The 25,308-nt window shown below is 47.3% G+C and overlaps 1 protein-coding gene across 1 annotated transcript in view; it reads left to right on the top strand.

Moving 5' to 3' along the window:
• Positions 1-25,308, top strand: part of LOC142776281 (protein qui-1-like) — a 316,351-nt gene that overhangs the window by 264,594 nt on the left and 26,449 nt on the right. Inside the window, exons 16-21 of the mRNA XM_075879661.1 lie at positions 8,956-9,079; positions 9,265-9,452; positions 12,828-13,174; positions 14,681-14,858; positions 17,306-17,496; positions 19,006-19,199. Coding sequence (XP_075735776.1) covers positions 8,956-9,079; positions 9,265-9,452; positions 12,828-13,174; positions 14,681-14,858; positions 17,306-17,496; positions 19,006-19,199 — 1,222 coding nt within the window. The remainder of the gene's footprint in view (positions 1-8,955; positions 9,080-9,264; positions 9,453-12,827; positions 13,175-14,680; positions 14,859-17,305; positions 17,497-19,005; positions 19,200-25,308) is intronic.

The following is a 25,308-nucleotide window of genomic DNA, read 5'->3' as shown; positions in this document are numbered from 1 at the left end:
CTCTAATCAACCACGCGTACTTTGCCCCGCTCAGAGGAGAGGAGCGACGCTTCCTCGCACGCCCTTATCTCGCGGTGGGGAGGAGTGGAGGATCGTACGCCTTGGCTGGTCTCGGGCTTTGCCTGGAACGATTCGGTTGTAGTTACCGGGCGCACAATGGTCACTGCGATCATTGCAGTCTCCGTATGCGAAAAGCGCGTGCTTTTCAGACACAGTGAAGACGCTCATTCGCGTGCATATGTACCTGTGAGGGTGTTTCATGCGTCATTTGAGCGTGAGAAGCGTCGTGTACGATCTACTTTCTATTCTGCGCGTGACCGTCTAATTTGTTGCTATCACGTTCACTACTTCGCGTTTGCGGAGAAGCTGTGACTCTTTTTCTCGATTGTTTTTATTTGTTGCATTTACAGATATATAGATAAATATACATACACGGTGAGTGATGCCGACGCGGGCGTCGAAATTCAGCGGAGAGGGTCCCTGTTATTGCTACCAAAATAAAAAAATAAACTGCGAGTGGGCGCACGGACACGAAAGAGAAAGTGTCGTGACTGCGATCACCGACGCAGCAGTGTGCCCGCATTCCGCTGAGTGGAATGGCTCGCTTTATTTTTCGCGGCGTACCACTCAACCTACTAACATAAAGAAAAATATTTAAAAAATTGGGACAGCTTCTGGGTGAATACGACGAAACTGAATGGTTGCTGGAACATTCTGGGCTGTCCGTACGGGATGCGCGTCATAGGACGAGCCTGTTTTGGCCGCTGCAGAGGCGATAGACGAATCTCGGAATACGCTTATTCATATTGCTATGCTTCGGACCGGGTTCGTACAGCTCTTTAACATCATACAACACAGCTTGTGTAGCAAAGTCGCTTATATTGTCTAGACCACGGTCAGCATTCGCTCAGTCGGGCGGGACGGTCTCTCGCAGACAAGAATCTCACATCCACTTTGCCGAGTATAAAAAGCGCGCTTGTTGCCTCTCTATGCTTAGTACAGTAGTGTTCAAACTTCGTTTTAGGCGGCCAATGCCGCGTCGCCGTATAAAAGAGCGATATTGCTATATGGAGATTTAGTGCAATTCATTTTTTTGTGTCAGTAATCGATTACACGAGAAAATTGTATCAGTCTTATTAGTTATGGTATCTCCAATGAGATTAAATAGGCTGTGACAAGATCACCTATCAATTGCTATAACAGTGTTCAGCAAATAAAATTTGAAGTCCAAATGTACCTATGCAAAATGGACTGTGAAAGAATATTTCAGTGCAAGATAAGCCCCATAAATTGCTGGCTATAAACCAATACCACCGCAGGCGACCATCATTTTGTCATGGACTGTGTTTTTATGTTCTGCATTGAGCGAAGCCATCGTCGTCTAACTTTTAGTCGATGCATAAGGTTCAATTTTAATGCTAGGCAAAAGGAAGCTGAAATGGCTGCATGGCACGCGCATTTCGATGATGATGATATGTTGTGTTTAACGTCCCAAAACCACCATATGATTATGAGAGACGCCGTAGTGGAGAGCTTCGGAAATTTCGACCACCTGGGGTTCTTTAACGTGCACCCAAATATGAGCACACGGGCCTACATTATTTCCGCCTTCATCGGAAATGCAGCCACCACAGCCGGGATTCCATCCCGCGACCTGCGGGTCAGCAGCCGAGTACCTTTGCCACTAGACCACTGTGGCGGGGCCACGCGCACCTCAAAAGGAACAAAATCATTCACCGGAATGCAGATGCTTGCACAACAGGCACTTGCTGTGCAAGCAGCTTGCTGTGCGGACTCACTAGGACTCAAACTGACCAGCCTATTGCTCAGCCAGATTCACAGCTTGACTTGAGTCTAAGTGAGCCTGAGTGAGTCTATTCATGAGTAGACTAGCGTAACGTTGCCTTTCTCGACCATGGTGTAAATGCTCTTCAACGTCATTATCTCCCTTAATCGATAATACGATCTGCCTAGTGATCTTGTACCTTCAAATATGAATTATCAGTGCTTAAAATTAAGTAAGGACGTTTTCATGACGCATGCGTGCGACTGAATATATACCAAGAATGTCCGGTGAAAAAGTTTGCGAGGGAAGGTAATGACACCCCTTCCTCCTAACTAATGCATTCGATAAATAAACATTGAGCTAGTGCAAGAACGCTAGTGCACGGAAAAATGCATGAATAGAGTTAAACGTAAACATTTTGACAGCAATCTGTCTGGCTGGGTAGAAAAGTTTAGAAAATTGAAATTGCTCCAGCCACAGTTCAAATAGAGCCCGACGTTTCGAGACCGACTCGGTCCCTTCCTCAGGGGGTGACTGTCTTGGTCATGGAAGTGTCGTCGCGTCGTGTTCTCTCACCACGGCTCCGGTTTTCCCTTTCCACCACGTTTCGGAGACCGTGAACGTACACCGAAGGCATTGTTCCCAGCGAGTGGTTCACGTTGGCAGGCGTATGCTGAATGTGCCAAGACTCGAGCAAGAGCCTCTTTCCCAAATTCCGTTCTGTTTCAATAACAGAAGCGCCGTCTAAGTCAATTTTATGGTCGTGCTTCTCGCAGTGCTCCGCCAGAGCGCTACGTTGCACTTCCATCTTCCTGACGTCGTTCTTGTGTTGGCGCATTCTTTCCGGGAAACACTTGCTCTCGCCTATGTAGCAGGCTGGACACCCAGAACACGACACTTTGTAGACAACGCCCGGGTGTAGCTCCCTCGGAGGTCGGTCTTTCGGCCGCGGTAGCAAGCGAGCGAGCGTCGAAACAGGTTTATGGATTACCGTGACCCCGGCTTTTCCTAGGACTCGCGAGAGCTGTTCACTTATGCCCGGCACATATGGAATGGCGACGCGGTTGTTTGGCGTCTTCGTTTCTCTCGTGTGCGGTGGTGTGGCCAGGGCAGAAAGGGGGTCGGGCGGTGTGTCGCTTGCAGGTGTCTTTCCGCGGTGCGGTGGTTGTCGTCTCGACAAACGGCGTGACGCCCGGCGGATGAACGCTTCTGTGTAGCCATTCCTTCGTAGCTCGGCGACAATCCTCTTTTCTTCTTTCTTCCTCTCACCTTCCGACGTGCAGATTACTCGTGCACGTGAAAGGAGTGCCGAAACCACTGAAGCTTTGTGGGCAGTTGGATGACAGGACGCAAAATGCAAATACCTGCCGGTGTGAGTTGGCTTTCTATACACCGAAAAGGTCATGCGCTCGCCCTGTCGTCTGACTAAAACATCGAGAAACGGAAGCGCCCCGTCTCGCTCTCGTTCCACCGTGAACTGTATCGCTTGGTCGATGGAGTTTAGATGTTCGAGGAAGCTGTCTACTGCTGCCTTCTTTATTATGCAAAAACAGTCATCCACGTACCTCACAAATACTTTCGGCCTGTCAATAAAGGAGCCCAGTGCCGTCTCTTCTATGTGTTCCATTGTGAGGTTCGCAGCCGTAACGGAGATCGCCGCTCCCATCGCGGTCCCGCTGGCTTGTCTGTAGAAGCTCCCGTTGACGCTGAAATACGTCCCCTTGAGGCAGTATTCCAGTAGGCGACACAGTTCGTCGACGCCCAGGCAGGTTCTTTCATCCAAGAGCTCGTCTTGGTTCAACGCTGCTCGTGCGCTAGATACCGCTAGTGCTACGGGCACACTGGTGAACAGGGACACGACGTCGAACGAGACGAAGCACTCATCGCTGCTCACGGTCACATCTCTCACGCGCTCCAAGAAGTGGCTGGCGTCGCGTATGTGGGTTGGTGTTTGCCCCACGAGCGGCGCGAGAGTCCGGTGGAGATACTTGGACAGCGCCCGGAGTGGAGATGTTGTAAAATTCACGATAGGACGGAGCGGAACTGTGGGCTTGTGGGTCTTGGGAAGCCCGTAAAATCCTGGTGCAGAGCCGTTCCGGCAGATGAGCTGGAGGTTTGTGTTTCTCGCCTTCGGGTGCGCTTTAAAGATATCCGCCAGGACCTTGTTCATTTCCCTTTGGACACTTGGTGTGGGGTCCTTCGTCAGCTTTTCGTAGGCCGGACTGTCCAGCAGGTCTCGCACTTTGTCGTTGTATGCCTCCCTGTCGAGCAGGACCATTGCGTTCCCTTTGTCGGCCGGGAGGATGACAACCTTATCATCATTTCGGAGCGCATGGATCGCCTTACACTCCTCTCTCGACAGGTTGTGCTCACGGCGCTTTCCTATTTTTGATAGTACGCCGATAGCCTTGAGACGCATGTTCTCCCGAATGCCGCTGTCGAGTCGCCTTATGCCTTCCTCCGTAGCCGCGATGATCTTCGGCAGTGACGGACGTGTCGTGGTCGTGTTGAAGTTGTGTCCCTTTTGCCAGCATGCTGTGCTCTGTCGGGGAGAGTTGTTTGGAGGACAGATTGACGACGAAATTCTCGTTGTCTGGACTGTAGTGGTGTTTTTCTCCTTGAAGCGTCGCAAGCTTACTTTTGTGGGTCGCTTGTTGTTCCTGCGCTGTTGTTGCAGCCACATTTCGTGCGAACTCCTCCAGTGACGGAAAGATGTCGGGCAGTCGATGTTGGAGTTGCCGTCGTAGAAAGAACAGGTCTAATTCCTTCTTCTTGATGACGCTGTGGCACTCATGGATTCGGGCGTTTAGTAGCCGCCGTTCTGCTTGTGCGATGATCTTGTTGCCCTCCGCCGTGTGCACCAGGCCCTTGAGCTGAAGGCTTCGTCGTATCACGTTCCTCTCCCGACAGGTCCTCGTGAAGTCGAGATGGTTGCGGTAGGTCGTGACGCCGCGTGCTACGTTCACGTACCGCTTTGCGAGGAGCGCTGCTTCCTGACCGAAGTCACTGCGTAATGACTTAAACGTAAACATTTTGACAGCAATTTCTCTGGCTGGGTAGAAAAGTTTAGAAAATTGAAATTGCTCCAGCCACAGTTCAAATAGAGCCCGACGTTTCGAGACCGACTCGGTCCCTTCCTCAGGGGGTGACTGTCTTGGTCATGGAAGTGTCGTCGCGTCGTGTTCTCTCATCACGGCTCCGGTTTTCCCTTTCCACCACGTTTCGGAGACCGTGAACGTACACCGAAGGCATTGTTCCCAGCGAGCGGTTCACGTTGGCAGGCGTATGCTGAATGTGCCAAGACTCGAGCAAGAGCCTCTTTCCCAAATTCCGTTCTGTTTCAATAACAGAAGCGCCGTCTAAGTCAATTTTATGGTCGTGCTTCTCGCAGTGCTCCGCCAGAGCGCTACGTTGCACTTCCATCTTCCTGACGTCGTTCTTGTGTTGGCGCATTCTTTCCGGGAAACACTTGCTCTCGCCTATGTAGCAGGCTGGACACCCAGAACACGACACTTTGTAGACAACGCCCGGGTGTAGCTCCCTCGGAGGTCGGTCTTTCGGCCGCGGTAGCAAGCGAGCGAGCGTCGAAACAGGTTTATGGATTACCGTGACCCCGGCTTTTCCTAGGACTCGCGAGAGCTGTTCACTTATGCCCGGCACATATGGAATGGCGACGCGGTTGTTTGGCGTCTTCGTTTCTCTCGTGTGCGGTGGTGTGGCCAGGGCGGAAAGGGGGTCGGGTGGTGTGTCGCTTGCAGGTGTCTTTCCGCGGTGCGGTGGTTGTCGTCTCGACAAACGGCGTGACGCCCGGCGGATGAACGCTTCTGTGTAGCCATTCCTTCGTAGCTCGGTGACAATCCTCTTTTCTTCTTTCTTCCTCTCACCTTCCGACGTGCAGATTACTCGTGCACGTGAAAGGACGTTTCGAGACCGAGTCAGTCTCGAAACGTCGGGCTCTATTTGAACTGTGGCTGGAGCAATTTCAATTTTCTAAACTTTTCTACCCAGCCAGACAGATTGCTGTCAAAATGTTTACGTTTAAGTCATTACGCAGTGACTTGGGTCAGGAAGCAGCGCTCCTCGCAAAGCGGTACGTGAACGTAGCACGCGGTGTCACGACCTACCGCAACCATCTCGACTTCACGAGGACCTGTCGGGAGAGGAACGTGATACCACGAAGCCTTCAGCTCGAGCGCCTGGTGCACACGGCGGAGGGCAACAAGATCATCGCACAAGCTGAACGGCGGCTACTAAAAGCCCGAATCCATGAGTGCCACAGCGTCATCAAGAAGAAGGAATTAGATCTGTTCTTTCTACTTCGGCAACTCCAACATCGACTGCCCGACATCTTTCCGTCACTGGAGGAGTTCGCACGATATGTGGCTGCAACAACAGCGCTGGAACAACAAGCGACTCACAAAAGTAAGCTTGCGACGCTTCAAGGAGAAAAACACCACTACAGTCCTGACAACGAGAATTTCGTCGTCAATCTGTCCTCCAAACAACTCTCCCCGACAGAGCACAGCGTGCTGGCAAATGGGACACAACTTCAACACGACCACGACACGTCCGTCACTGCCGAAGATCATCGCGGCTACGGAGGAAGGCATAAGGCGACTCGACAGCGGCATTCGGGAGAACGTGCGTCTCAAGGCTATCGGCGTACTATCAAAAATAGGAAAGCGCCGTGAGCACAACCTGTCGAGAGAGGAGTGTAAGGCGATCCATGCGCTCCGAAATGATGATAAGGTTGTCATCCTCCCGGCCGACAAAGGGAACGCGATGGTCCTGCTCGACAGGGAGGCATACAACGACAAAGTGCGAGACCTCCTGGACAGTCCGGCCTACGAAAAGCTGACGAAGGACTCCACACCAAGTGTCCAAAGGGAAATGAACAAGCTCCTGGCGGATATCTTTAAAGCGCACCCGAAGGCGAGAAACACATACCTCCAGCTCATCTGCCGGAACGGCTCTGCACCAGAATTTTACGGGCTTCCCAAGACCCACAAGCCCACAGTTCCGCTCCGTCCTATCGTGGATTTTACAACATCTCCACTCCGGGCGCTGTCCAAGTATCTCCACCGGACTCTCGCGCCGCTCGTGGGGCAAACACCAACCCACATACGCGACGCCAGCCACTTCTTGGAGCGCATGAGAGATGTGACCGTGAGCAGCGATGAGTGCTTCGTCTCGTTCGACGTCGTGTCCCTGTTCACCAGTGTGCCCGTAGCACTAGCGGTATCTAGCGCACGAGCAGCGTTGAACCAAGACGAGCACTTGGATGAAAGAACCTGCCTGGGCGTCGACGAACTGTGTCGCCTACTGGAATACTGCCTCAAGGGGACGTATTTCAGCGTCAACGGGAGCTTCTACAGACAAGCCAGCGGGACCGCGATGGGAGCAGCGATCTCCGTTACGGCTGCGAACCTCACAATGGAACACATAGAAGAGACGGCACTGGGCTCCTTTATTGACAGGCCGAAAGTATTTGTGAGGTACGTGGATGACTGTTTTTGCATAATAAAGAAGGCAGCAGTAGACAGCTTCCTCGAACATCTAAACTCCATCGACCAAGCGATACAGTTCACGGTGGAACGAGAGCGAGACGGGGCGCTTCCGTTTCTCGATGTTTTAGTCAGACGACAGGGCGAGCGCATGACCTTTTCGGTGTATAGAAAGCCAACTCACACCGGCAGGTATTTGCATTTTGCGTCCTGTCATCCAACTGCCCACAAAGCTTCAGTGGTTTCGGCACTCCTTTCACGTGCACGAGTAATCTGCACGTCGGAAGGTGAGAGGAAGAAAGAAGAAAAGAGGATTGTCGCCGAGCTACGAAGGAATGGCTACACAGAAGCGTTCATCCGCCGGGCGTCACGCCGTTTGTCGAGACGACAACCACCGCACCGCGGAAAGACACCTGCAAGCGACACACCGCCCGACCCCCTTTCCGCCCTGGCCACACCACCGCACACGAGAGAAACGAAGACGCCAAACAACCGCGTCGCCATTCCATATGTGCCGGGCATAAGTGAACAGCTCTCGCGAGTCCTAGGAAAAGCCGGGGTCACGGTAATCCATAAACCTGTTTCGACGCTCGCTCGCTTGCTACCGCGGCCGAAAGACCGACCTCCGAGGGAGCTACACCCGGGCGTTGTCTACAAAGTGTCGTGTTCTGGGTGTCCAGCCTGCTACATAGGCGAGAGCAAGTGTTTCCCGGAAAGAATGCGCCAACACAAGAACGACGTCAGGAAGATGGAAGTGCAACGTAGCGCTCTGGCGGAGCACTGCGAGAAGCACGACCATAAAATTGACTTAGACGGCGCTTCTGTTATTGAAACAGAACGGAATTTGGGAAAGAGGCTCTTGCTCGAGTCTTGGCACATTCAGCATACGCCTGCCAACGTGAACCGCTCGCTGGGAACAATGCCTTCGGTGTACGTTCACGGTCTCCGAAACGTGGTGGAAAGGGAAAACCGGAGCCGTGTTGAGAGAACACGACGCGACGACACTTCCATGACCAAGACAGTCACCCCCTGAGGAAGGGACCGAGTCGGTCTCGAAACGTCGGGCTCTATTTGAACTGTGGCTGGAGCAATTTCAATGAAGAGTTGAATATGAACAGAAGCCAATATAAGGCTGATAGCGGAGCGGATATATGTGCGAACCGTCGGTAACACTGGGTGATCCATGCACGTCTTCGTATACGTGGCCTCTACACTGTACTATAACTCTTCACTTGATGACCCTTTCGAAATAAACCAATATATGGACTATATTTATTAATTGACAACTTTTATTATTCTTGTCCACCGCGGTGCTCGCATTTCGATGTGCGTGAAGTTCACGCTGGAAACCCGTGTTCTGTGCGATGTCAGGGCACGTTAAACAACGCCACATGGTTGAAATTAGCGGATCACACCACTACGGTGCCTCTCATAATCATATCGTGGTTTTCGTCAGGTTAAACCACTCTTATTACCTGCTCATACTTCGACAGGGTCATTGTGTACCCCCTGTATACTGACTTGATTTCGTCTTCAGTTTGGTTGAAGTGTTTACTTGCTGGTGGTGGTTTAAAATTGATTGATTGATTGAGCATTCTCCTGATTGATTGATTGATTGAATAATTGATTATTTGATTGATTGATTGATTGATTGCTCTCACGCAGGCCACAAGGCCGCCATCACTTGCCTGCACATGGCCCCATCGGGCCTGCACCTGCTAAGCGGCTCCGAGGACACAGACGTGCTCGTTTGGGATCCGGTGACGGGCGAGCTTAGGAGGAGGCTAAGGTGAGCCTGTGTCCAAATACTGCCTTTCATAACGTGTAACCGGTTGTATATGTGACGTGGGTGGTAGTTTTCTTCAACCTTCCTATAACTCCATTAGGCTTGCCTTTGAAGGGAGTGCTAAGCTGAGTGTAGTGCGAGCGAGAAGCATCCCCTCTTGAGTTTGACTCCCTAGCTTTCCGTCGCAGTCACCACGTGGCCGGTGTGCTGTGCGTTACGTGTACGAACGCCGAGGACCTGGTGCTGAGTGGCTCCGAGATCGGCGTAGTGGTGTTGGCGCGCTTGGACACCGGGCAGCTGGTTCAGCGCCTCGAGAACCACCGCGGTGTCGTCAGCGCCGTGGCTGTCAACCGCGGCGACGACATTTTCGCCACCGGTACGTGACGCTTGCCCATCACCAGCTTCCCTGCTACGCTTTAGCGTTGTACTAAAGGGGTATACTGACACGAAATTTCACGGTTTTGATAGCTTCCGGAATTCATTCCCGTCAACATGCGTATATCATCTGCAAAATATCAACGGTGAAGGATGGGAAAATGAAAATAGAAAGAAAAGAACGGCAGGGAAGTTAACCAGCCTATAGGCAGCCGGTTTCTTTCCATGCGCATTAGAAGGGGATGGGGGAGATTAAAGATAGAGAGCAGAGAGGGAATATAGCTTAATTGGAAAGTATTCTAAATTAATTTTGATGTTTGCGCAGCGATCGACTCCATCGTGCTAGTGACATCCTCAAAGAGGATGGACCCTCGGGGACGCCTTGCTTTCCTCAAAAGACCACGCTGCAGCAAGTCATGACGACGTCATAGCCGCCATTTGTTTTTGGTCGCTTTTGCTCAAGCAGACTATTACTCGGCAGCTACTCGCGAGTCTGTCGCCACGGCGCACGAGTTGATAGTGTCGCGTTAGATGATAGTTCTGTTCGTTTCTTATTCGAAAAAACTTCACGCGAACCACACGGAAGTGCGTCACAGTTCTCTGTGCTGACATGGTCGAGCGTTTCACCCGCCAGGTGGTGATAGTTGTGCACCCAGGCTCTTGTCATTTTTGAAACCGAAACTGACACTGGTCGGTAATTATGAGCATGTGATAGTTATATGTCGTGCGCTGCAGACATGGGCCGTGTCATGACTAACAGGCCCTCAGGAACACATTGCAGCAAAAAAAAAACGTGAGGCCATAATTTTTGTGTCAGTACCCTTTAACACATGTTGTTTCGAACATCAGTTGATGCATTGAAATTACTTAATTGTAAATTCACTGCTTAACTCGTAAGAAACTTATCATTTTCATGCTCTAAAACTACCGCTGTGGTGTACAGTTGTGGGTATCGGCAGCACCTATAGGCAATAGTTTTGAGATCATACCGATGGTATTTTCAGTTCAATATTTCATTTCCTTCTTACTGTTCCAACTTGAGAGATCAACTTAGCTTTTTCGTTTAATCAGTGCTTATTAAATACTGATCATAATTGGTAATACGTAGGTGCGCTGGTAATGACAGTGACTCACCGCCCATCGCCTGTCATTGTCGTTCAAAGCATTAGCGAAGGCTACTAGACTGCGCCATGATTTATTTTAAAAACTAGGACTTTGTGAGATCAACCCCAGGTATTTGTGTAATGGACCAGTCATAGAAAAAGTAAAGAATTCATGGTACATTTCTGGCAGCCACAGATGTCGGCAGAATCTTTCCAAGATTCGTAAAATCCAGCCTAAGGTGGTTCTGTTTGTGAGTATCCCTTTGTGCGGAATAGAATAAGATGTTCTGATGTACGGTCTGTCAAGCACGCTGTGCTAAGTTAAACGGAAAGCTGTATGCTGGCGAATGATTTCTGCACTCTCTGCGGAGAATTTCTTCTTGTTAGTTGCACTGCAAAGCCACGAGGCGTGATTCAAAAAGGCTGTCTTATCAAGGTGTCTTCTTCCGTGCCTTTTTTTTTCGTACTCTCTACCTTTCTGAGAATTCCCTTCGGTATACTTCAGCTCTTCGAGCTCTTTTGTGTAGGCTGTGAAACATGCACACGTTTTTTTTTTTTTCAGGGATGGTGCCACTGGCAGTTTCTATAAACGTCCGCTCGTGTAATGGCTTCTCCCTCCAAACATCAAAATTCGGTAGCTTTAGAAGAATGAATCTGTTTCCACCACAGCTCTTCTTCCATAATTCTCCATTTCAAAGACGCGTCTCAGTCGTTGCCAGCAGAAGTTCCTTTCAATCACATGGTGGCCGCTTTTAATCCCGAACAATACTTAAAATACATGAAACGTTGATGCTTCTGTAAGACGCTCTAACTTTCAAACATTTTTTTTGTTTTAGCTTGGGTGTTTAGTTCTTGGCAGCCATCAGATGTCGAGACGAATGAACTTGTTAATCAAAAATTCTCTTTGCTGCATTATTTTTCTTTGCTTCAGCTAAATTTACCAGCTTTAGTTTTGGATGATGTGGTGGAAAAATAATAGGCGGAAATGTTGTAGGCCCGTGTGCTCAGATTTGGGTGCACGGTAAAGAACCCCAGGTGGTCGAAATTTCCGGTGCCCTCCAGTACGGCGTGTATCATAATTATATGGTGGTTTTGGGACGCTGAACCCCACATATAAATCAATAAATCAATCAGTCAATCAAAATCAATCAATTCATCAATCAATCAATCGTCAGCTGACAATGAACAGTTTTCTAGAATGGTATTGTTGGCGTCATATTTTTCTTTCACCAAAATATTTATCTGTCCCAAACAACTAGATAGATTGCTGTATTGAAAAGAGAGAAAGAGTGAAAGAAGAAGAAAGAGAAGGGTGATCGAATAAACGAGTTTCTGGTTTACCGGCCTGCTCTAAGGGAGAAAAAATGGCTGGAACAGAGGTTAGTCTACGTCGATCGACAGCAACAGTTGTAAAAATGCTAACCAGAGCTTAGCGAGACATAGGGAGATTAGGCATCGAGGATATTAAATAAGGATAGTAATAGGAATAACTAGAAGGTGTGTCCTGTTTGCTACCCTATAATCCAAGAAAGAGGTGAAGAAACATAACAATCACAGACATTCTTCACAGACGTGTGTGCTCAAGAATACGTCTCAAGGAGGAAAACTCTAACCGAGAAATTCCCGAAAGGCCTTCATGATTAGGTGCCTTGATGTATACAGAACAGTAAAAAGACGGGGGCTATAAAAGGAGCTGAAATTGTTACATTAAAAGAAATATCGGTCCAACATAGCGTTAAGTAGTGGAAAACTTGAATGATAACGGTTCGTTTTACTTCGGTATAGGCATAAGGAGAACAGGAAAAGAAAGGTGGACCTATATAGAAGATGATTTTCCGACGGGAGAGGGGGGGAGCATCTACGCTTTTGTCAACGTGCTGATGGTTCTCTTTTTTTTTCTTTCGCGTAGCAAAGCCATGCCAGGTCGACTGGCCTTTAGCTTGGCTTCGTTTTTGTGCATGTCTTTCAGAAATTGAATCTGTTCTTCAATTCGGTTGGTCAGCCAGTTTGTCAATTCATGGAATGTTCGCTTCATGTTGTTTGGACACGGGAAATCCATGCTCGATTTTTTTATGTATATTCAAGCAAAAAGCTGGTGGCTCTGATTATATCTATTACACCTGCTTTATGTAAGGTCATGGCTACTGGGCCACCTACTAATAAATGCAAAAAAAAGACTCACCTGGCCTGGACCTAGTTTATTTGAGAATGTCCGTAAGCAACACAAACGCGCGCCTATTGAGCACTCGCGTGTGCCGTGTCTTTTCCCGCAGCATCTTCGGACTGCACGGTGTGCATCTGGTGTCTGGAGACATTCACGCTGCTCAACACGCTTTCGCTGCCGGCGGCCGTCGAGCGGCTCAGCATCTCGGGCGACAGCACGTTCCTGCTGCTCGGCTGCGCCGACCAGTGCGTGCGCGTGCGCTCGCTCACCACGGGCTCGGACGTGCACTGCCTGCAAGGGTACGCAGGCCGAGTCAGCGCGATCGGCTTCGCGCGCGACAACTGCCGCTGCGTGTTGGGTACGCGCGACGGCAAGGCCTTCGTCTTCGACATCCACTCGGCGCGCCTGGTGCAGACGCTTGCCGCCCACCCGGACGCCCCCGTGGTCGCCATTCAGGTGAGTGCAAGCAGGGACGCTTGCTCGAGGTTTTCTCTCTTACAAAGCTACGCTTCGATTAGCTTTGGCGCTAGAGTTTTTATTGAAAGAAAGAAAGAAAGCCTAAAAACACTGGCTTACTACAGCATGCAACGTATGAAAGCTATTTCGTCTATCCCAGTCCATCGGAGTGTATCCTTGCGCGATTGTAATACCGTGTCGTCTCGATTATAAAAAAAACAGGCCAGATGGCTACTGGTTGTATTTAAAAGGGGTTGCCAACATCGACATGATCATCGTCATTTGCTACAAGAGCGGCAAGTATGCGGTGGTTTGACTAACATTTGAAAAGCACGAGAAGTGCATGGATTTAACTCAATTTCATTTTTTTGGCTTCGAATATAGTTTTGCCATTTCCAAAGTGGTCGCAATCGCTAATATTGTATTACGTATGTGTCGGTTTGCAATAATTACCTTTGATCTCGCAGACTATGTGTCATTTTATGTTTAGAAAACTATATTAATACTTCACCTTTCTGAAATGTAAAGTGTGATGATAACATCAGAGTGTAGTTCGATGCATCAAGCCTGACAAAGATATATACTGGCCATTATTTTCATTGTGATGTAGTGGAGAGAACACAGCACCCAGAGTTCCCTATAGTAAGTTTTGTGAGGAACTACTGCTCATAAACCTCATTCCTCACAATATGCGCATCAGAAGAACTGAAATACGTGCTTGCTTCTTTTTTGCAAACGTTATAAGTGTGGAACGACCATGATCTTGTTTCGTTCCGTGGCACATCTGAAAGGTCAGATATAAAGATAATTTTGTAGGAACGTGGTGGATATGACATGTCTCTCACGTTTTACTAGCCTTGCTTCTTTTTTTTTCGTCAGAGTTTTATATACAGGAGGGACATTAGAAGGAGCCACTTAAGGCCAGCGTGAGCACTCACTCCTGAGGCTTTTAGTAGACCTGAAAGCTCTTCTGTATTTTTCTGCGTTTTCGAATAATGCGCAGGCTAAGTCAGAAGCATGCGAGAGAACATGTGATGCCAGTGGTGCCATTTAAAGTTCGGTCTCGGTCTCAGTTTTCGTACAATGGAACTATTTTTTAACGTGTCGCGGTGCGCAAGTAGCATACCTCATGTTTTTTTTTTTGTTTTTTTTTTCGCTTCTCGGGCATCTCGGCATTCCAGTAAGCAGAGAAGCACTGATAAATATAGATAAGCAAGTAGGAATAATTGTGTAATCAAACGTTTTGTGAACGTATCTACAACACTCTCATTGTAAATTTATTGCCCAGCTTCGTGCTTCGCAAATTGCTTAATAAGTCTTGACTAATTGAGCAATGGAAAAAGATAAGGAAATCGAAACATACTCAATGCAGTAGTCAGCAATACGCATTTCATCACATAGTCATACAGTGCATCGGACGTATTTTGGAACTCTGCCTAAACTTTGTTGAGGCACACTCCATCTATACGCTCAGGTTTTTTTTTTTTCGGTTGCTTTCTTTTCTAGGCTCAAAGTAGGGACACATTTTTAATCACGGCGGCTGGCAACAAGATCGTAGTGTGGAACTTCTACCTGAAGAAGAGCGAGATGTGCCATCCTCAGCCAAAGTCCAAGAAGGTGGACGTCCACAAGGACCCCGTGTCTTGCGTAGCTCTCTCCAGGGATGGCAGCGTAGCTGTCACGGGTAAGCTTCCCTCCTCCGGCCCCCTCCGTTTCTCAGAATTTGCAACTATATTTGCGTAGGTACAAATTAATCTGCTTGATTATACTTTAGTCCGCCGCTTTAGTGTAGTGGTTATGATGCTTGGCTGCAGACCTGATGGTCGCGGCTTCTATCCCGGCCGCGGCGGTCGCATTTCGGTGCAGATAAAACGGTAGAGGCCCATCGATGTCAGTGCACGTTAAAGAACACCAGGTGGTCAGAATTTGCGGAGCCCTCCACTACGGCGTCTCTCATGAACATATCGCGATTTCGGGACTTAAAACCTCACATATTGCTGTAATAAGCCATGGCAATACATGGTCGGTAGTCCTTCTGCTCATTGTTGGATCTGGGGTTTTGAGGATCCCACCGCTGCCACCAGTTGGAACCAGAGGTCGACCAGAATCCCACCGCTGCTATCCGTTGTTGAGGTTTTCTTTGCCGTTACCGGCTCCAGAGACTTGGGGCGAAAGACGCCGAGCATGAAGAGACTGATGAGGAAAACTGTACAAGGGTTCGTTTTACATTATTTACAAGCGAGAATTTCTCGCCGCATGGCAAACATCTAGATGAAGATGTCATCCTACATCGTGAAGATCTCGTTGAAGGCTCTCTCAGGAGCACACTGCGGCTGGCTATTAAAAGTTTTTTCCCCTCACCCTTAGATGGGGGAACGGCTTTGTCCAACCACCGTGCACACATCACTTTAGACGGTCCCACCCACACATGCTCTGGTCAACGTTTTTGACGCGAACGTGAGCACCACAATCTCCCTCCGGCGCCAAGGCGTCTCTTCCTTGGAATGAGAATGCCGCTGGGTGCTACGTCCTACGCTCGTACTACCAGCGCACGACCAGAAAGCATGAAAAAAAAACGCACTTGTCGAGCTCATTTTGCGGGGCTGACGGTTATCCATGCTGTCACCGCCATATCTTCAAGGAGGCTGGCGTGACCGAAGCCATTTTGGTCGTCTCATTGAGCCCTTTGCGGCGCGGCTTCGCAACTGCCTGTGCCTCGCTTCCCGGTTGGGAGGACAATACTCATATTTGGACGACTGTCAGTAGGACCGCATCCTTTCGGCAACGTGTTCACAGAACCGCAAACACCCCTTTCTACTTGGCTCCAGCGGCGATCGTAACACCATTCAAGCTCCATTTTGTACCACTTCAACTGCAAACCGTTGGCCATAGGAAGCCGCGTGATTAAATTGCTACCCAATGTGCAAATTTTATAAGGAATCGCAAAACATATTGATTGCCTTATATACTACTTCCAATGTCGTGCTTCTATGAAGGTAGCCTAGTTGGTTTGGCATGATAAAGTAACTATGATGTGCAGCGAGTACGAACAATGCACGCAGGACAACACAAAGAAGGAGCCGAATCCTAAAAACATGCGTTTACCTCGTGTACGAACGAGAAAATTCATGTGATGAAACAAGTGTAAAAATGGTTGTTATAGAGAGTGGCCATTTCGTAACGTCAACATCGGTAAGTATTTTGCATGGTATAAGTACAAAACAAAAAAAGAAGCCATATACAGGCCAATTGTTGCCAGTGAAAGAAATTGCAGGACCGATCGTGCGCAACAAATGATTGTGACATACAAAGACAACTGTAACAGCCAGACGACTGTACGTCTTTGATGTTTTTTTAAGATCTACTGACCCCTCCCCTGTGCCCCAAGGGGCTTGTATACATACGTGTGCTTCCAGCACGGCTAAGACAACATGGAACCAGGCGGTTAAGCAAGGGAGACGAACGATTTGGTATCGGTGAGCAACTAAGCCGAAACCCAGGTTTTCTAAAGGAAATGCGAAGCTATCTACCACTTCGAACAATTCTGTGGTGATTATGTTCCTCAAACAAGAAATAACGGCTCGTGGCTCCGTTAACTTTAATAATTCTATGGCTCCCCAAAGAGCAGTACAGCTTTTATCTTCATCTTCGCGCACTTACGCCCTCTTCTGCACTTCGCTTCACCGGCGGAAGGGAGCAGTAAGTTTAGGGTTCTTTGGGGAACAGCTTCTACATGCATAGTAGTGACTATTTACTTAGGCTCGCTGTCATGCTTCAAATGGACGTCGAAAGCAATGCATGCAACCTTAGTGTTGCTCTGCGATGGATGAATTCCCTCGCATTCCCATTAATCCCGCGAGAGTATGGTTACTCTAATTTATTTTACCGAAGCTCTGGACGCAGCAAAATAACAGGAAAAATGAAGAAATATGGATGTGTCCACTATGGGTATTGCTTCTTTCGTTATTATGCACCATCTAGCCCACAAGTATAAATAATAGGGTCATTCATTTGATTTCATGCATTGAGCTTTGCTTATGTGTTTTTACGTATATGTTTCGATATAAAATAACTATGCTGAGTTTCCCATGAGCCTATTTTTTCATAACGAGAAGACTGGGCGCATCGCAGGGTCGCGCAACGGCCAGCTCAAGGTGTGGCAGATGAGCACCGGCGAAGCGCACACGAACCTGGACGGCCACACAGCCGCCATCACCTGCCTGGCGTTCGCGCCCAATGGCCTGTTCGTTGTCTCCGGATCCGAGGACAACACACTCCGTGTCTGGGGCCTCACGCTTGGTCTGGTTGTCTCCACGTTCAAGGTGTGGCCACTCATCGCTATATAAGTGCCTCTTATCGATCGTGATTGCATTTCATGGCTTTGCATCGAGCTTCATTGACATTCGCGAAGTTCTGTGGCCTCAGGTTGGTTAGTGGAAATAGAGTTCAGTTCAAGCTTTATTTCTAACCGAGGATTATTTCTCTACATTCACTATTACTTAAACTTTAGAAATGTTGTTCTCATTACCTGCGCTCCCTGTGGTTACTTAAGTAAAAATACCCACCCACATACTTAAAAGGCTCATTACTCCGGCTTAAACCAACATAAGTGCCTGGAGTTTCGTTTGCACATCTTCATTCAAAATGATGTAGTCGCTAGCAGTGATTACGATTTCCTTCAATAAATGTAGTAGCATATCACATGCTGACAATGAAGGCCACATTAGTGGTGGTTTTCACAAATAAAGACTGTTTTTAAGTTAGCAATCGGTTTTTGTTCTTGTTTTATTTTTACTTGCTTGCATTTTGGAAATATTTGCTTGCATTGATATATGCTCGCTCTGGAATCTTGTATCATCTGCTACAACTATTTTGTATGAAATATTAGAAATAAGTTTTCTGCCTTCAATTCTTGAAGCATTCATGAATTACAGCAACTAAGAAGGTGTCGTCAGAAGTCAATAAAATGAAGGGAGTTTATGGAAAGAAGGAATGACTCAACATCTGTCTTTTTTTATTACGGGATGCCTGTGAAAGTTATAATAATATTAAAAAATAACTTGTACCACCTTGCTGTAAATCGTGAATTCATTACATGGGGATGGGGCTCCAGCTCAGGTTATTGCCCGGGTCAGGTAATAATGATTGCGAAAACCAAAGCTTATCTCTCAGAGTCAAAGGCATGAAAAAAGTTTGCACATGAGATTCTGTGATACAGTCCATTGAGTTGGGGCTGAGTGCTTTTTATCAAAAAAAATTTTTTTCTCAAAACAACTTGTTTCAACACAATAATCTTGGTGTGCTGTACAAAGGCTTTTTGCAACTTTATGAAATGGGTTCAATTGTTTTGCTAGATCCTTGCCAATGTACAAATTTAAGCAAATGTCACATTCATTCCCCACTTGTGCATGAAGCGCTCTTAATGTGACATGTATTCTCTGGAGTCCTGGTCATACTGTTTAATAAAAGCAGTTTAAAAATATAGCAACACTCGTAGTGGTCCAATGTAGGCACCATGCTTTGCTACGCCCGCTGGTGTGCAATGTTTCCTTGTCAGGTTTCCTATCAGCATACTCCGTCAACAGTATAACAGAAGGAGCGCGGACTTGCTTGTCAGGGGCGTAGGCAGCAATATCTTTCGGGAGGGGGGGGACCTTCTTGATTTTGAGTGGAGGACAACAGGCTGGAAGATGTGGTTGATTGTCGTTTTGCGCTCTATATGCTGTGAAAAAAAAAGGGGGGGGGGCATGGACCTGTTGTTTTACTCCCTGGCTACGCCTCGGTATAGTGGAGTGACGTCCAACTAAAGGTTACGCACGGCACCTGCACAGGAGCACCAGAGCAAGATCGTGAGCGTGTTCGTGACGTCGGACAGCCGTCGCGTGCTGTCAGTGGACGCGCAGGGAATGCACCGGCTCTGGACGGCCGACAGCGCTACACAGCTCGTCGCCTGCGTCAAGGCGGCCAACCAGGTGACGCTGCACGCAAATGTGGTCTTCACCGTCGGCGGAAAGAGCGATAACAGGTACGGTGCACTTTTGTACGCGGGAGAATTTTATTATCAAAGCACGTAACCGTTATGCTGCTCTCTCTCTCACAGAGAACAATCATGCTGGGTTAAAGAAGCCCTGAAGAAACACTTTTTGAGCATAAAGAATGTTGTCGATCTGTATTGAAGGCCCAGAAACTTGCGAGCCAAATATCATTGGGCTGCAGGTTTCAGGACATTTACAATAACGTGTCAAACAAGAGCAAAGAAAAAATCGCTCTCTTTCTTTTTTGCAATGCTTAATAATGATATTCGTTAGAGTTTAACGTCCGAAAACCACGATACGAATAGGCCAGACGGCGTAGAGGCGCGTTTACAAAATTTCGACCTGCTGGGGTTCTGTAATCTATGTGCACAGGCCTCTCTTTCGCCACGTCGTCCCACCTATGTAGCAAGCGAATGTGTGCCGGCGCGTCCGCTCGCTGATGCTTCTGCAATTTCTATGCCTCGGTCATTTAAGCAAGTGACTGTCGAACCTGGTGCTCATTTATGTCCTCGGCGGCTATGCACGTTTTGCCCGTTGTCACAAGTTATTTAAGCCTGGTACGCGTGGCAAGGATCTGAAACGTGTGGTGTCACATAAAAGCACATGCGTGCCACGTAATTCTCTTTACTGCGTTCTCACCGTCTTATGTATTTACCGACAAAGATAAAGCAACATCGCCATTGCCTTTATGCATGTGTCTGCATGACTTACCGACCATGCGCATTTTACTTCTCCCGCATACGTAAGCGAACGTTTTTGCGCGCATTTCAAAATTTCAGGCTACAACCAAGGCCACTTATACGTACACAAGTGCTTACACAGCCCCTCCTGTCGCGTTTGTTCAGCTGCACCTCTTCAATGTATCTCCACGCAAGCACAGAACCTCGTCTATGTTGCTTTGAGTCGAGCTACCACTCTGGAACAACTGTTTTTAACAAATGCAGAATAGGACTTCACCTTTCACCAAAATAGAGGAAATCCGGATCACACGTTGTCGGACAGATTTTGCCAATTGGAAACTCATCTACTTGATGCAATCACCGCCAAGTGCTTCGCCAACCTCCAGTCAGTGCACACATTGGAGTTTGCAGCATGAACGTACGCACGCCGTCGATGTCTCGCATGGTAATGTCGTCTTAGAGGTACCTCTACTAAGCTTCACAGAAACTTGTATGAACACTGCTGTCGAACTGTCAGAATGCAAGTGCATCAGCCTTGCAAAACGGCAAAGCTGCCGGGCTGCTGGAGTCCTTATTCACGATGGCTTCGACGGGATAACGCTTTTACCGCGCAGCTTTCCATACAAACTCAACTCGCTGCCCCAGGTGACGTGTGGTGTTGCATGTGCCATCAAAACATTACGCGGCTTCACTGTCGCAGCTGTCTACATCTCGCCGGGAACCTTGCGGAATGACATCATTAAGTTCTTGCTACAGAACTTCAGTGTGGTATGCCAAAAGGATGTGCTGGTGATCCTCGCAGGAGACTTTACTGTGAATGTATTTCGATGCGAAAATGAGTGGCTTGTAGCCTTTCTTGATGCTTAACATGTCTCATAATCATATAGTGGTTTTGGGACGTTAAACCCCACATATCAATCAATTGATGCTTAACATGAAATTCACCTCCTATTTGACGTCACACAGCCAACTACACGCAACAACACGTGTCTAGATAAAGTGTTCGAAAAAAGTGTTGCGTCACGAGCGCACAGCGTGCCATTTGCCAAAATACTTCAGTGACCACAAGGTGGTTGTCACTGTCATTGAGTGAACTGTGTTTGATTTAGAATCACCAGTGTTTCTGTCGAATACACTCTAAGCCAAAAATGGCCAAAATGGGAGCAACGGCTGTTTTTACTCCTTCAGACCGACTGTTACTCTCCGAAAAAACCAAGCGGAACAAGATGGCCGACTTGTTCGAGAATGGGGGAGCAACTGTATTCATCTTAAGTTTGTAAGGGAGCAACGGAAGGAGGAACCGCTGTAAATGCTCTCGTCACGCAACGGTTACTCCCCGGCAGGACACCGCACACAAATATGCATGCCGCCCACATTGATATTCATGGGCCAGATTATTGTATGTTCTGTGTGCCAAACTTCACCAAACCAAAACAGTGATTTATTTTAGCATCCGTAGATAATAAGATAGCAGCGCTGGCTGAACACAGAAGGCCTGAGAATACAGTACGGCAAATACCTAACCCACGCAGCAGCAGAATGAAGAGTTGGCACGTCAAAGCGGACCGAACGCCGAAACACGTGCAAAACAACGATAAAAAAAGCCTAGACACGCCGTTCGTCCGCGAAGTAAGGGCGTCAAAGTCGATCAAGCACCGAAACACGTGCATAAGGACCCCCCCCCCCCCCCCGCCCAAATATATCGGAGAAGAAAAAAAAAAGCTGACCCAGACGCGCTTCTCATCAGCCATTCACTTAGTAGCACGCTTCACCGTGTAGTTTGAGGGCAGAATGACAAATCTGCGCCATCTGCGCCCGCACGACAAGTGTGGCGCTAGTGTAGCAAACGATGTAAGTTACAAAGTAATTTTTATTCAGTGTTTATGTTGACTAGCACTAAATGAAAATTACACTCAACTTTTTATATTTATTTATGAGTTTTAGTGTATCTCAGTTTTTTTTTATAATTGTATTAGGAGAACACACTGAAATTATTGCGCTGACGCCTGTGCTGCCACTGCTCGACGTTTTTTTTTTTTCGGCGCAACTAGGTTCGCGTTCGCACTACTTACTCATTTTCATATGGTCTGTGGTTGGCGAGCACATGGACGTGCGAGCTTGTCAGCTATGTTTTGATCGTGTGTGTGTGTCGCAGATTTGCGTTTCTACTTGATCGTGATGAAGGTTAGTGTATATTTATCTTTATGGAGCGCGAGGTAGTTGTGGATTTTGCTGCTGGGTGGAACAAACACATCGTAAACACGTCTTCAGCTATCTGCAAGCCTGTTCGCTCGTCGGACAAAGGACTGTGCATGCATCAGCGTGCAGGTGAGTGGCATTTCCAGCAACATTTAATGCTCTTACAATACATTGTTGAGTGGTTGCGCTATTGAAAGAGAAATGATTTGCTCTTATTCACCGTATCCATTGCTAGCCGTATCGGACTAAATTACCTCTATTACCGCCTGCATACCCTCTTGCTTCCCCTGTCACCACTGCAGTGCCAGTGTACTTTTGCAGTTAAAAGTTCATTTCCGCAACACTACCTCGCTTGAAAAAACATTGGGGCGGGGTTGTAGCTGCATTCATACTGGCACTTTTCTACCATTGGCTTTATGTAATGTTAACGGCTGAGTGTTGGGGCCTTGGGCCGCATTTTTTAGAGATGTAAAGTGTATGTAAATCAGTAAGTGAACAAATCATTGTCGCATCACTTCACTGGCATAGCCAGGCGGTTGCGCACAGAATTTTTTTAGGCCGGGCGTAGGGAGCACAAATTGACGACCATATTCGCTTGCCCGGCCTATTCAGATAAGCGGACCCCCCCCCCCCCCTCCCCGCACGCCTAAAAAAAAAAAAATCTGCCCACATCACTGCGTCACTTGCTTCACCTGTGCGCTGAACGTACTATTTTATAAGCGCACCATCAAGCGAGCAGTTTACATGTTCTGTTTACATATTGACAGAACAATTGGAGAAGGAATGACCCAAATCTTTCAGATTTCTTTAGTGATGCAAAACCTTAGCAAAACTGAATATTGTAAAAGACAATCATAAATGCTGTATGTTCTCGTTAGCGCTGTCATTATTCTGTATCATGAAATCTTTATGCGCTGTGAAAACTTGGCATGCCGTTGAAGTCACATATCGACGTTAATACCAATCGACGAAAATTTCGACAACCTCAATAACGCTGTTTGGGATTTGCCGCATGCACATAATTAGGCTGATTCCCACTTGGCTGTTCTTAACTTGACTTCACTGCTACCAAATGAAACAATATTTGATGCATGTCTTTTACTTTTTTTTTCAGGGATATGACACAAATTTGGTTATACTGCAGATAAAGATGCTCCCAACGATGCTAAAGTACAGAAAGCAAGTGAATTTTGGTAAGTGCAGACTTTTTGTACTACGTATATGAAAGCATCGCTTTTTAGGGGCAAACTGTGCATGTGTTGGCCAGAGAATAGTTCATTATGCCACATGGTTACACTGGCACTGACAATTCGACATGGCTCCGCTGGCCCGTGTGTGTGCTCACACTGTTACCGTTAAGATAAAATGTTTATGTTTTCATTGCAGGGATTGCTGTTTGTACTAAAAAGCCAACTGCCAAGATTTGTTTACGCTGGCACTCCTAAAAGTATGCTTTCCCTATTTACATGGATTTTGGCTTGCACAAAGCATAACACTTGGGCCTAGATTCACAAAGCTGTCCATGCACAGGCCTTCATAACAGCGTTTCTTGACTTGCCTTTACCCTGTTTTCTGCAGATGTTTCGTGGGTTTAAAAGTGTCACAGCATGTTGACCTCCCCCACTCTGAAATATTCGCGTTCAAAGTTCCGCAAGAGTGGGCTTAACTTTCTTGTGCACCTCTTTGCTAGTCCAAGATACTGAAGTGTTATGCTCTTACTAGAGGTGGCAGTGTTTCTAATGTTTGTATTTCCATCACATTGACCAAGTATGCGATCTTGGCTTGACTGGTAGCACATCCTCAACAAATGTCTTTGTGGCACATGTAGAAGGCAGTACAAAATAAATAGGCAGACATTCACACCGGGAGCTAACTTCTAATAATGCTTTTTTTTTTGAAAACCGTGGTGTGCTTATTCCAATTTGTCTAACAAGCAGTAACCTGTTTGGCTGTGAACCAACAAGACGTTGAGCTTATAAAAGCTTCACATCTTGTTGCTCTCAAATATATATGTATTGGCAAGCTATCTGTGACACTGTCAAACAAAGAATCAGAATATCTGTGCATGCCTTAAGATATATTGCTTCGTTTACATATCTCGTGGCTGTGACTCGTCAACCGAGTGAACAAATGCACCCTAGTTTTCTAAATTTAAAGCATTTTTTGAAGGTAGCATGGTCTACATTTATTTGTCTATAGTTTTGTCCAGCCGTTTGCGTCAGGTACAAAGAAATATACTGAAGATTATCATGTAGCCTCTGCAAATGGTTGCTTTCAAGCAGGCTTTGCATGCTTGGCTTGTGCCTACAGGTATTGCACAATTCAAGGCGCAGCAGCGTATGATATAACAGTGGAATTGAGAGCAACTATGTGCACGAGTTAAATAAGTATTTTAACATGAGCGGACGGTACGTGTTATTTGCCACACACATGACCTCATTTAGAATGCCCATTGGTGAATGGGCTCATAGAAATGTCACTCAGCTGTGTATAGGAAACAAGTTAACTGAACCTAAGGGTATCTTTAACTGCTACAAATATGCCTTGTTGAGGTGCTGCACATTTTCTTCCAGAATATTGCTGTCTGAGACATCATGTGAAGAGCGTCTACCACATCAGCATTTATATGGCTTGCCAAGTAACGTTTGGCCGAACCTTCCTTTTTTTCACATTTCGTTTTGCAGTAGACATCCTAGAATGTAAGCGCTGCTGCAGTGTGTGTGACTCATTGTTATGAATTGATTCTGGCATGTTTAACCTCACACTTCTATTTTTTTTTGCAGCAATGAGATGCTTCACATATGCCTGCGGTGACGTTCTGCTGCGCTAGCCTGATGGAAACACCGGCTGTCAAACTTGAGTTCTTCAGAATTGGAGAAGTTGCCCTTCTCTCACCAATGATGACACAGACTGCCCTATGCTAGAAATTCAAGATTGTTTTTCCACGGATGACGCAGAAAACCTTTGATGTATTATGGTGTTTGTTTAGTGCTGGCTGTGGTGTGGCGAAGTCTACTTTTACGTGTGGTCACACGTCGCCTCATAAAAAGAACAATAAAGCATTTATTTTCCTTTCAATATTGTCCACTTTTTGTGTTAGAAGCACCCAAGCAGTGCTCTTCCAAGGAGCTCTCGCCATGTGTTAAGCGTGTGACAAGCATACTTGAAATACTCATTTCCCCAAGGAGTAACTGGAAGCATGTGCAGTTGGTTTTCAGAG

This window comes from Rhipicephalus microplus, chromosome X, assembly GCF_043290135.1.
Source record: "Rhipicephalus microplus isolate Deutch F79 chromosome X, USDA_Rmic, whole genome shotgun sequence".
Taxonomy (NCBI): Eukaryota; Metazoa; Arthropoda; class Arachnida; order Ixodida; family Ixodidae; genus Rhipicephalus; species Rhipicephalus microplus.
Note: the sequence above shows the minus strand (reverse complement) of the source record. Positions and strands in the feature narration are given on the sequence as shown.